Raw genomic sequence first — 14,370 nt, forward strand, 5'->3', positions numbered from 1 at the left:
GTATGAACTCTTCAAGAACAATACAGTTAGAATTACAAAATAGCCCCACAAGCTCTTAAAAGTGAGATTCGTTACGTTTCCTCACCGTAACAGCTTAATACGAATACATCTGAATCGTTTCTCTAAGGCACTTCTCCCCCTCTTGCAAACTGCAGTCACTTACTAAAGGATGGGTGAACCTCGGAGGCGCTCCGTGCAGGGATATTGCTGGGGAAATTTCTACCTGAAATCACACACCCGGGAGGTCGAATCTGGGTCTCTCGCGTGGCAGACGCCATACCGACCAAGGGCGCCCGCAGAATTTTTTTCTCATTATTATTATTATTATTATTATTATTGCTATTATTTTGTTAGTATTACTACTACTACTACTACTTATACAGGGTGTTTCTAAAGGTCGTTTACAACGCTTGGGAGGTGATTCCTCACACGAAAACAAGCAAAAAGTGTGAGTTCCATTTTTACGACTGAGGCTTCGTTTCCGAGATAGGAGCCTCGCAAAAGGTGACAAAGTGAACGTCACACCTAACTGGGACGAATACTATCACAGATAGAGAGGCGGTTCCAAGGGAATCATAAAGGAATCATATGTGCTCAGTCCGGAAGTCACTATGAAGAGTTCACTGCACGCATGCGCAATGGAGTCCACAAAGGAATTGGGGATTTCCAGCAAGAACAATGCATGGAAAGGGTATGTAACGCAGCAAGAAGGACCGTGACAATGAGAAATGCGTTAAAGACAACACATCCCGACCTCAAACATCAAAAGATGAGCACGGAACACAAAATCCGAAAAGTTGAGCACGGTTGCATACCCCAGTTACACGCGAGGTATGAACTAATCTTGTCATGTGGCATACGAGAGACATTACTCCACCAGGAGGAGGGAAAGAAAAACACAATATCAGATGATTGCGACAACGTGTATTTTTACACGCGACAACTACGTAATATTCCCCCTCCCCCACACACACAACAAACAACAAATGCTACAATGTCTTACGCACAGACAGACATTTGGGCAACAACATGACAGTCTGCAAGGTGCAACTATTTTTTCGAAATTTACATAAATATCGCTTGAAATAGTTGGATACGGCAACAACACACCATCTGAGCCGCCGAAAAGACTATTTTCGCCAAAAGTGAAGCTTGTCATGTTCTTGCACCGAGCCCTTCATATAAATCACACATACACAGAGAGGAGGGAACGTGTAGTATTTCTTGGGGCAGCTACATTAATAACGCCTAAGGTGTGTGTTTTGGTTTAAGAACATTTATTTATCTAGTTTTTCATGATCGTTGGGGGGACGGGGCATCTGTACAAAACTAACAAAACTAATAACATGCTAATTTTTCTCATGCGCTAGAAACTTGCATTGGGAGGGTAAACATATGCAATTATTATTAAAGACAACAACTAGGGTAGCCCGGGGCTATATCGATTGACGAAAGAATATTCGATCCTAGCGCATTGTTAATGCTCAGGTTGGCAAACTTCATGGCATCAGTGGAGAAGGAGAACCACACGGTTGATACATGCACGACACTGATGCTGTTTGTAAATTGATGTGCCTGTAAAAAAATGGTTTTGGAAACAAAGTATGTAGCTCACCGCTCACGAGAAGATCCCCAAACGAGGGGAGCGGAGGTGAAAGGAAGGAGCAGTCCATTTGCAGATTTTAGGGGTAGCAGAAAGCCTTCCGCTGCGGTCTAGTATCCATTTCGAAGTGCGTGGGAGTTGATTTGCGTCAATTACGCAGAGCGTGTGTCCGCAGCAACAGTTTTCTGCTTTTCTTTCAGTGGCCAGAATACTTTTGCATTGCTTATCCTGTGCATTATTTAGACTGCATTTCAAAGAATTTTAAAAAGAATATACGGCATTTGGTGAGATTATAGATCACACACCCCTGTAAAACAATTTCACACCGTTTCCGTACAACTAATAATAGGCCTCATTATAGGCATATGTCTGAATATTCTAATATTTATTCACTATGTCCGCAATAATATACGGTTGTGAAACTCTGTCTCTTACTTTAAAATAATAACATAAATTGACATTCTGCCTTGGAGTTGTTTCTTCCAGGCCTAAAGTCAAACCGTTTTTGTAAGATAAGTCGTTACTAAAATCACATTTGCGTTTCGGCATGGTTCAGATCGCTGATCCACAGAACTTCACTTCTCCACTGTCATGTAATAACTAAGAGTACAGCAGTTAAAAAGCTATTGTTTAATTCTGAAGTCTGATGTCGTGAAACTCAAATGAAAGAAAGTCGCGACGTATCGCATATTCTTACATATTGTTAGAAACTTGCTGATCACCATGAGCCGCGATAGATATCAGAAATGCTTTGAAATCGCAACCTTACGCGACGAGCGGCGACAACAGAAGAGACGCAAAAGTCCAACATTTTTTCTTTGTTGGAAGAAACCTTTATTGGCTTTGCTCTTGCAGCTGAGAGTGTCGTATTTCTTTACTTCGATATTGAAGACGGAAATAATATTAACAATTATTATTAAATAACATTTTGTTACTAATCTTCAAGTTAAGCAGTTGTCTTTATCCCAGAAAAGAGAACATTTCCAAATTTTCCTAAAAATCTGGCCGGATCATTTTTAGGACTCGAAAAGAGGATTAGTCCAGGTAAACCTAAACGACTTGTATCGCTGCATCGGTTACAGCGAGCCCACATGTTTCTCACTCAGGGTGCATTCCCCTAACCCTAATAGTGGAGTCGCCTGTCGCTACGTCACTGCACTTCCGTTGGGGATCATCTCCTGAGCGGTGAGCTCTACTCTGCATGTACATTTTCGCATAGTTAAACAGATAAGCTTTAGAACGTAAGCTGTACCAGCCACAATATTATGAGTAAGTGATTAATGTAACAATGGGGTAGGTATATTAGTTGTTAGTCATACACGTTCGTGGCGCCAAAGTTGTATAGCCCAGGGTAGCCAACCAATAAAACAAATATCGGCTTTTGGGGCTTTTACGATCATTTTTTTCCGGGGCTATATCGATCAGCAGATGTTGTTCTAATCCGCTCCAAAAATTAATAAGGATAACTTTAGTTATCATTGCGAAATGGTCGGAGGACAATATGAATAGGGCTGTTTCAAGCATACTGTAAGTTTACGCGCCTCTTCAACGTGCCATATACGTCATCGGTAAACTTCAATGAAAATTGTTGCGTACCTCCACAACCTAATGATAGGCCTAGCCCTAAGTCTGTCCCCTCTACTGCATCTGCTTCTCCTCTCAGGGCCTCTACAAATTTACCAATCACATCCTCTTCCACTTCTGAAATAATCCCATTTCCCACCAAACAGCCAGAAAAGACAAAACGATGTAGAAGAAAAGTGGGATCATGCCATTTAACATCTGACGAGCATACGCCTGTAGGGAAGAAAATGAAAAAATGACAGCAAACTAAGAATGTCGGTAACGATGAAGACAATATCCCTTGCGGTTTTTTCGGTCAGTTGTACTACTCCAACGAAAGTGCTGTTAAAGGTGACTGGATACGATGTCAACGATGCAACACTTGGTTTCATGAAATATGTGTCGGGGCTTTTGGTAAGAAACAATTCATTTGTGGAAAATGCATCTAGACATGTGATTTTGCAAGTGATCAGAATAGCCCCGTCAATGATCAGAATTACCCCGTAGTTTTGGAAAATCTTACAATGTGGGGTGTTTCAATTTTTCCATTCTTGCAACTATCAGACATATAAACATATAATTTTAAATTGTACACTTTTGTAGCCAAATGAATGGTGTTTCAGAGTAAATTAACATTTTTGGGAGGCAAAGTTTTTTTCAATTTTTTGTATACTGTTCAATGTGAAATGATCGATATAGCCGCGGGCTACCCTATATTCATAATGCAATTTAGGAAAAATCATGTCTTCATGATCAAATCTTATGGATTCGAACTTATTTCACGAGCTTTCACCGTGGCTTCTTTCTCCAATTAATCTCTCGCTCAATTTCACTGCTTTGTGCACCGCGTGTACTTCGTTGTGGAAAATATAATTTGCTCTCATTGACGTTATCGTGTCAGCTGAGTCTGTTCCTATTCATTTGGTCGTTAACGTCCCCCTTATTTGGCGACCAGCAAGTGATTATGCGATCTGCATAATTACCGCGAACCACTCCAGTCTTTCCGTACCTGTCATGAGGGTCACTCCCTAACAGGTAATTCTTCTCAAGTGGTTCCAAACGATGGACCCATTTCTTATTACATTTTTTTCCCTTTACTTCACGTTAATTTGATGCTGCAAGATCTTAGTTCGCTCTTCCAGGAAGCAATACCTTGTTCAGCTTCTGGAATTACTTCGGTGTTGGCCTCCACCTAATAATGTTTACCGAAATGTCTAATAGAAAAGCGTCTCAGATGACTGGTGCGCTCTGTGATGAAAAGGAAAATGGTGGAATTTAATGCCGTTCGGAAGCGCGGTGACGACAATATGTCACGTGGAATTTACCAAACCAACAGCAAGATTATACAACGTGCTCCACGAGTCTAACGAAGCTCGTGCTGGTATTTTTTTTCCAGGCGTCTCAATTCTCAGTTGTCGTTAAGGTCGTAAGAGTTTCCATGGAGATCGCCTTTGTTTGCTTCCCGAGAACTCCGCTCCAAAGGCGTCGGAAATAGAAAACCTGTGAATAAGATTCAGAGAGGTCCATTGATGGTATTCCGCAAGGGATTCTGGACCAAACTACATAAATTATTTATGTAAGGCCACAAACAATATTTTCCTCGCCTCTTTTAAAGTACTTTCCTACGTAGGAAGAAAAAAAAACTCTTTGGCTATCTCGGCTATATGCTTACGATCTACTTTTGACCCTTAACGTCCTTCATGGTTATTTGCACATTAGCCAAGTGGCTGTTGCTAGGTTATAACAGCCCAATTATCACGAGAGAAACAAAAGGGTACCCAAGGAAGATTATATATATAAGATTATTTTCATCTTTTCTTTTCTTATGAAGGGAATGTGTCGGAAGTTTCACTCAACAACTTGGCACATAGACTGGCCGTAGCCAGAATTTTATTTCGGGGGGGAGGGTTCATCCTTTATCAGCACGGGTGTCGCCAGAAATATTTGTAGAATGGGTCAGGCCATAAATAAAACTTGATTAGTATAAATAATAATAACAATAATAATTTTTTAAAATTATTTTTACAATAATAACTATTACGTGTATAAGTTATTAAAATATGGCAATTTCACGCCAAATTTATTGTTATTATTACATAAATGGAGAGACTTTGCTACTCGATCCACCGTATCAGTGAATAACATTATTTTTCTTCAATTTTGTACAGTTAGTGTACTGAAAATCATAGTTATTGTATATTGTTATTAACTTTTACACAATCATTCAAAAAAAGGCTTTAACAGTTAGTGGTGAATTTTACTCATCAAGTTTATACTCTGTGACACCTCACAAAGGAAACTATAAGTTTTGGAAGCCGTGGATCCATTAGTTTTTAGTGTGGTTATAACTTTATTTCTGTTATTAACAATTAAAAAAAACATTTAAAGTAAATATTTGTAGGATTTCGGAGGGGCTTCAGCCCCCTTAGCCCTCACCCTGGCTACGTACCTGCACATAGATACATGAAGTTCGTTTAATACCGTATAACAAGCATGGTTCAGACGTCACTATTTTCAAAATAAGCTAACACGGCTCATTAGATTCACAAGTAACAGTTTTTTAAATATTATGTTTGCTTTTGTATTCCTCTTTGCATTGTGCTAGTTTCATCACAAGAGTCTGTTGCTAAAGAAACATTTGAGATCCAAACGCGTTGTCTCAAATAATCTTTTTCAAACAACCCATCAGAAATTCGGTAAAGTTTTTAAAATACACTTTATTCTAAGATACTAATTAAGTGGATTTAAGAACCTTGAAATGTTAGCCCATTGACAATCGAATACGGCACCCCTTGATCAAAATTTTGAACATGTTCTGATAAATTTGATCAACACAAAACTTCATATTCCATGCAGCTAACTTGTTAACTACACACAGCAAAGCCATTATTTAACTTTAATTTAACATATAGGTGCGTAAATTATACACTGCAGAGTCGCGGGATTTGCCTCAAATATCTGAATACGCATCAAAAACTAATTAATCAGCCATCTAACTCTTAAAATCCGGCAACCAAAATTACACAACGAAAAGGCATAGAACACCATTCAAGGATTTCTGTTGTTATGAACGAGGACAATGAAAAGAACCCTGAGGTACGTTTTTCTGGTTGTCTTCCACAATTTGTTCTTCCGACGATTTCAGAGTTCCATAATTAATATACACTAAAATTAAACATTTTTAGAGAAAACACTTTTTGTCATTAATACATATTCTTGTGTATTATACCATATTTTCATTCGTTGCGTTGTACTTTGATGTGAATTCCAGACTGTTTTTTTTTTCGTGACTGTACTACACACTAAGCATGTGATTTGCAACCAAAAGAAAGTCAATTCTGTGATGAAGGGCAAATAATGCTGGCTCACTGCAGCTTTCCAAACGAAAAAGCTTTTAAATGAATGCAGACAGAGCTAAGTTAATCAACTGTAACTGGATTCAAGCATGACGATCAACTCTTTTTTTTTTCCAGTTTGTGCTGAATATTGGAACTTTCAATTAAAAATATTCTTTGAAACTAATAATCGCCGAGAGCTTTCACCGCCGAAGGGCGTTGGTATGTCAAAAGGCCAGACCACTGATTACTAAGTTTAATCACGAAAGGAATTTCGAAAACCTACGTTTCCCTATTTATCATAGTGGACACAAGCGAGCATATGCTATATATAAGGTAAAGGTTGGTAATATTGTGACTATAGTAATATTGTGATAGTTGCTGCCTAAAATTGTCACAGTGTTGATAAGCGAGCTAGAAGTTTTCTCTCTGCTTGCCTGAATTCCTCGAGAAGCGGACCTTATGTGAACATTAAGCCTGGTTTACATTGGTCGAGTAGACGGGAGAGTAGCTGGAGCAGCAAGTAGAGTAAAGCGAATGTAAACAACTGGAGCCAGTACTCGCTCAAGCAGTCAGGACAGTCGAGTGGCTGTCCACGGAGGACAGCGACTCGATCGAGTAAACGCTTTCTGAGGACAGTAAAGAGTCTGTGTTGTGTTGTGTCTGTGAGTGTCCATGGAATTTGTGTCGATTATAGGAACAAACAAAATAAACTACTGGTGTATGAAGTTGAAGAGATGAGACTTGATGTATCTGACGTAGGAAGAATACCAAGAATGATCGAAAATAGAAAAATCAAAGAAATTAGTTTTATTTCCAGACATGTCCTTCTGCATTATTGTATTCATTTCTTGAAAAAAGTGTGTAGACAGTTCCATAACTTTTTTTAAAGCAATCGACAACGACGTCGATGGGCTCATTCTGTGAAAAGAGCACCAAACAGCTGCAGCTACTATCCCACTTTGCTGGAGTCGAGTAGAAAGTGTGTAAACAGCTACTCGCCATAGAAGGGCCGAGTCGAGCAGACAGGCCAGTAACTCGTCCCAGTAACTCTCCCGCTCACTCGACCAATGTAAACCAGCCTTAATGGTGTCTCCCAAGAATGACACGTGCAGGAGCCAATCTTCAAAGAAAATGAACAACACCAAAGAAAAGAGGTAAGTTGATACAAAAATGTTGTATTGAAGAGAAGTAATAACTGATTAGATGATATAAGTAATATCAAAATGAAATTCCTTGTGCTAATACTGCATATTTAGACGTATTTTTTTTCCTGTATGAGAATTCCTGTCAATGAGTCATGTCCCTGCTAGAAGCTTCTGAATATGGCGTTCTTTCTTACAGGAAAGTGTTGCAAGATCGACCAGTAGAGGACGGAAAGGTTCGCAAACGGCGTGATTAGACCCCCGTAAACTTAAAGATCATCATTGGACAATATATATAAGGCTTCAAAAGAGTTTGGGATTCCGTGGAGTACCCTCAAGCTTCATATAAAGCAGCATACCTCGGACAGTTCTTCAGAAGTAGAAATTGACATTCCTAAACTTGGACGGCCATTCGTGTTATCGAAGGAAGTAGAAACTAAGGTCGTGAAATATCTCATTGAAATGCAGGAACTTGGTTTTGGTTTATCAATTAGTAATGTTAAGCAACTAGCATTTCGACTAGCATAAGCTTCCTGTAAGACCAGGCCATTTAATGAAGACCGAGGAAAAGCAGGTCCGTTTTGGTGGACCCGTTTTAGGGAAAGGTACTGTCTTTCTTTGCGTACCCCCGAAAAACTGGCAGCAGTAGAGCTTCAACAGCGAACCACGAAAATGTTCAAGACTTTTACAATAAGCTCGAAACAACACTTAATAGACTGAAACTTTCTGACAAGCCAAGCCAAATTTATAATTGTGGACGATGACAGTGATTAAGAACAGAACTTGAATTTTGCTAAAAATTTAAAATATTAGACACTTAAAATATTACTACATAAGTTTCTACGTAGTTTATTATATTGATTAATTATGTGAAATACATACGGTGTTTGGTTTTTTAAAAAGTTTATCACAATATTAGCAATCCTGTATCACAATATTACCATAACTGTCACAATATTACTCTATGCTGTGGACAAAAATATTTTAACTGAAAACTATTTAATGTTCTTGTGCAGTGTGTTTCTTTGACAATGACATTAGTTATGAAGGTGTGTACATGTCTCGTGTCATTGCCAATTAGTTTTCTCTTATTTAGGTTGGAAATAAATAGTGTTTTTATTTAAAATATCACAATATTACCAACCTTTACCCTACTAAATTTAGGATGACTCGTACCAGGCAGTTTTTATTTTAAAAAAAACATTCAGTTGTGTTTCACTATTTGATTACATTAGAAAGATTGCATATATATACACTCATGTGCAAAACTTAAGAATAATGTGAATTACATAGAAAACATGTTGGTAAATGCATGTAGTGTTTCCGAGTGCGAGTCCTTGAGTGTGTGCCACACGTGATTCCCGAAGTTATCGCTTGGTGGCACTGTATACACCCGTTCATGGGCGTCCGGAAGGGGGGGGCAAAGGGTGGCCACGACCCCCCCTGGAAAATGAAAGTCAACCAAAAAATATGTATTTCACACATATAATTTCATTTTAGCCACAATAATATGTGTTAATTATTGCATGAACACCATAAATTCAAATTTAAGCAATGTTTTTTAGGGAAGAACACTATTTTTGGGGAAAATTTGCCTTCGTTTGCCCCCCCTGGAGAAAAATACCTTCCTTGCCCCTCCCTAGAAAAAATCCTGCGGACGTCCATGCACCCGTTGCAGTCGGGTATGTGCCGAGCGCTGTTTCAACATGCCAGTAGTTGTGTCAATACATCACAGACAGCGTACACACAGCAGTGTTGTTGGCCAGATTGTCAGTGCACGTGTAGGAGAATGGCACAGACACCATATGGATGATTTCATGCGTGGAAGGTATCGTCGGAGGACTGAAGAGGGATCAGACGCAGATGGAAGTGTCGCGTGAACTGGATGTCCCCTAGAGTATCATCTCAAGGGTCTGGCGACGATTGCAACAGGGTCAAAACGTCACTCGGAGGTTTGGCGGAGGCCGTCCAAGAGGACCGTTTCTTACGCCTAACAGCCAGGCGCAATAGACACAGCACCGCCTCGGATCTCGGTAGAGATCTTGCAGCTGCTACAGGGACCACCGTCTCAAGGTTTACAGTGTAGAGACGATTAGCTGAGGGACACCTGTATGCCAGAACACCAGCAAGGTGTGTTCCATTGAACCCAGTGCAAAGAGGAGCCCGTTTGAATTGGTCCAGGGAACATCACACGGGGACCCAGAAGCAATGGACTCATGTCTTGTTTCTTAGATGAACCCAGGTTCTGTCTTACCAGTGATTCACGACGTGTCTTCATCTGAAGAGAACCCGGAGCACGGTTCCGTCCAGCTAACATTACTGAACTGGACCATTACAGGGGTGGCGGAATCATGGTGTGGGGTGGGGTGGGATCATCCTGGAGTCTCGCACGCCCCTGCATGTCTTCCCACGGGGTACCATCACAGGTGCGGTGTATCGGGATGACATCATGGACCAGTGCGTTTGTCTGTTTCAGGGTGCAGTTGGCTCTGAATTCATTCTGATGGATGATAATGCTCGTCCCTATCGAGCTGGCATAGTGGATGTGTACCTTGAGACTCAAGACATCAGACGATTCGATTGGCCCAGTCGCTCACCAGACTTGAACCCAATAGAGCATGCTTGGGACATGCTTCGCAGGCAAATTGTGCGTCGTCAAATGGCTCCAAGGTCCATTCCCGAGCTCAGGGAGGCACTGGTTCAAGAATGGCAAGCTATACCCCAGCCACGTTTTGATAACTTCATCCTCAGCATGCACTCACGTTGTGGTGCATGTCTGGCAGTGCGAGGAGATCACATACACTATTGATGTCCCTGTGCCGCACCTTGTTTCCTGGACTAACGCATGGGTCCATTTCCTGATTTTCACACCCCTTTGAATTTTCGTTCCTGTTGCCTACTCTGTACCTTTTCTCACACTGTTTTCAGTCAGATACCATTTGCAATTCAACCTGCAATCCATATATGGGTGATTCTCCATTTTCTCTCTGTGATAAATACCTTCAACCGAATTATCCCTAACTTACGCACATGAGTGTGTGTGCGCGTGTGTGCACATATAGGTATTCTTTTTTAAGATAACTTCCTTTGTCTGGCATCACTGAAAAGTACTTTACATTCACAAAGTCTTTCACGACCTATATGATTGCCTTACAAAATTGTACCCGAAAGTATATCAGAAGGCAAAAAAATTAGACTACTATTTTCAATTATTCTATTATAGCTTTAATTCTAAATCTTCTAGTATATAAAAATGGATGTATGTGTGTGTGTTTGTTCCGGCATAACTCTCGAACGCCTGGAGCGATTTCAACCGAACTTAGTACACGTATCACTTGCAATCTCGAACGAAATACTGTGGGGGTAAGACACCCCTGGCACCCCTAGGGGTGGGAGTGGGAAGGGGTGACATGTAAAAATAATCGAAAACGACCGATATTAGTGTGGAATCCATAGTTTACGGGGTCGCTAAGATGAATAGTGACACTCCCAATGCCGTTCAACTCCAAGATCATCACCTATCAGGATGGAGGGTGAGAGGGGGTGAAAAAATGTCAAAATGACCTAGATTAGTGTCGAATCCATAGATCTCGGAGTCTTTAAGCTAAATGGTGACATTCACGATGACCAAACTTGGTGCACATATGACTTACAATCTGGAAAGAAATACTGTGGGGGTAAGACACCCCTGGCACCCCTAGGGGTAGAGGTGGGAGGGAGGTGGCGTAAAAATAATCGAAAAATACCGATATTAGTGTGATATCCATAGTTTTCGGGGTCGCTAAGATGAATAGTGACACTCCCAATGCCATTCAACTCCAAGACACCCCTGGCACTCCAGGGGTGGGAGTGGGAAGGGGTGACATGTAAAACGACCGATATTAGTGTGGAATCCACAGTTTTCGGGGCCGGTGAGATGAATAGTGACACTCCCAATGCCGTTCAACTCCAAGTTCATTTTACACTATAGTTAGAATTTATTATATTCCTGTCTAATAGAAGATTAGGATAAATAAATACCTAGGCAACGCCGGGCAATCAGCTAGATCTTAATATAAACTCTGTGAACTGAAATTTAAAATTTGCTTTCTGCATTATATTACTATTTAAATAATTATATTAATTATAGAATTCCTTCTAGAGAATTGACGTGAATTTTCGTGTACTTTGCTTTCACTGTTGTCTAGATATTATCAATAGTTTAATAGACTTATGTAATCGAGAAACTATTGAGAATATCTAGATAACAGTGAAAGCAAACTACACGAAAATTCACGTCAATGCTCTAGAAGGAATTCTAAGCTGATGTAATTTTTTCATATTTTGGAATATCAAAGCGGTCTTACGAATGGAGTGGAAAATTTAAAAAACTTCGCCCTGACGGCTGCCAAAGGTCCAATCGAGCCATCAACAAGAAAAGTTTTCGTTTTGATACCCTCTACAACACGACACGAAAGTTTATTGTACGGTGACACCCAGTACCTGCTTAGCTAGAGGAGGGAAAGTTCACTGATACCGGACAACAGTAGTACAATGAAAGTCGTGTGCAAAGAGGCATACGTATGCATAATAATATTGATTCATACTGCATAATTTTATATGCTCGTCAGTGTTGAAAGGATACGGTGATACATTTGTTGTGTTAGTATAGTCTTGATTGTTCGACAATGAAAAGTATAATATTCATAATGTGGTGCTCAGTGTGATTATGACATTTGTATCACATGCATATATACCCTGAAAAACATGTATTCAAAATATAGGATAATATAACAATGTTAAATGAAAATAAGAACCATTTCCGCCTTAAGAACGGTACTAATATTGCATTCTTTGTTAGTTCAATGTAGTATGCAAGTTGTTGATGCTGTTGATCCTTTACTGGAATAAAGAGTAAAATCATAAGGCATGCAGGACAGAAATCAGGAGCTTCTCAGTGTCAATTGTTTCAGCTCAATTCTACGCATGTCTTGTGTTCACTAACTTTAATGGAAACCTCGATGTTACAACCCTTTGAAGCTTTCAAACAAGTGAACAGTATTCCCAGTCTATTTCAATGCAACAGCAGGGACGGCGCCAGGGGTGGGCACGGGTGGGCAAGCGCCCACCCAAAAATTCCTGTGCCCACCCGATTGCCCACCCAATCAAATTCAATAAGTACATATACTTGGAGATATATGAATAATTCGATAAATAAGTGTATTCTGGTGTTCATTACATGTACGTATATTTTACTTGTGAATATTATCTATGCTAGAAATATTCACATATTATCAACCCATACAAAGCCAATTTTGTCATTAGAAAGTGAAAGTAAATACTAGAGCTATTGAAACAAAATTGTGATAAAATGAATACTTCCATGATTAAAAGCAGCTAGTAGGCTTAGGAGGCTCAAAATTATGCAGGGTATGATCAAGATTAGATCAGAATTTAGGGTGAACTTGAGGACTGTAGCTCTGAGCTTCCACATACGTATATAAATCCCGCCCTGGGTATGGTTAAAATAATCTCCAAATAAACAAATAAAATCATCATTTTAGCCTTACTTCCTCCGGCAACACAATACATTATTTTGACTTTTTAATTATTATTATTAGAATAATTTAATCAAGAAGACTTAGATGGGCAGGCCATATGACACAAATGGCAGAGGAAAAAAAATAGTTTACAGGATTCTTGTTGGGTAACCTGATGGTAAGAGACCCGTAGGAAGGCCAAGACGAGGATGGAGGGGTAACGTTGAGATGGACCTAAAAGAAATCGGCAAGGATCGAAAAGATTGGATTGATCTTGCTCCGAATAGGGACAGATGTAAGGCTTCTGTTGCTGAAGCCATAAACCTTCGGGTTTAAGTATGCTAGAGAGTATAATATAGATTGTATTTAGCTCGGCATTAAAATTCCAGAAGTGTCCCTTTTTTATTTCATTACAATTTTTATATACTTGTTATCTTCAAATATCAATATGGTATGCGAAATATCAACTTTATATTCATTTTACTAATAAGAAGGAATCACAGTAATCACTACAATACTGCAGTGAATAAATTTTAATAAACCAGTTATATATGGAAAAAGCTACATAATTATTCAATTGCTAATGAGTGGCTTATCCTATTTAGAAATCCTCTTTCCACACATAAATTTTGCCACATGAATCAGCCGAAAATGTCAACAGAATCTGTAGATGTAGCTGAAGTAGAGAAAAAAGTTATGTCACGAAGTATCCGGAAGACAATTTTATTAGTTTGTTTTTAAATCCACTTTTATACTCAGATAGGCTAATCGGGAATAAACCTACAGTTTAACGTGGAACCAGTGTGCATTGTGCTTCCACCAGAGGAGGAGGGAGTCGAACACAGGACCTCTTCATTATAATGCGACAGCGTTATGCCTTCGTGGAAAAATATACAGAAAGAACTCGCACCAAACGTGGCATTTTATCACCACAGAAGATGCGTCCATTTTAGGAGGGCGATTGCCTGAGACAAATATTTGAGACTTTCGGAAAACAACATCATTGTTCACGGAATTAGCTGCCTTGATCTACTAATGAAACGCTGTGCAATTGAAACTACCATCTCAAATTTCTAAGAGGTATGAACTAATGCAACTCCATTTTTGGAAGAGTAAGTTGTGGTTGATTTGTTATATTTAACCTTTAAACCTTTCGAAAGTAACCCCTCTCTCGCCGCGGCCTTTGCGCGCGATTTTTAAATTTT

General features: G+C 39.6%; 1 protein-coding gene across 1 annotated transcript in view; it reads right to left on the bottom strand.

Annotated features, from left to right (window-relative positions):
- Positions 1-2,748: 2,748 nt before the first annotated feature.
- LOC145983708 (inositol-pentakisphosphate 2-kinase-like) overlaps positions 2,749-14,370 on the bottom strand; it is a 325,632-nt gene continuing 314,010 nt past the window's right edge. Inside the window, exon 10 of the mRNA XM_083116761.1 lies at positions 2,749-2,800. Within this exon, the coding sequence (XP_082972887.1) occupies positions 2,749-2,800 (52 nt within the window). The remainder of the gene's footprint in view (positions 2,801-14,370) is intronic.

The sequence above is a fragment of the Lepisma saccharinum genome, chromosome 2 (genome assembly GCF_977018435.1).
Source record: "Lepisma saccharinum chromosome 2, izLepSacc3.1, whole genome shotgun sequence".
Lineage (NCBI taxonomy): Eukaryota > Metazoa > Arthropoda > Insecta > Zygentoma > Lepismatidae > Lepisma > Lepisma saccharinum.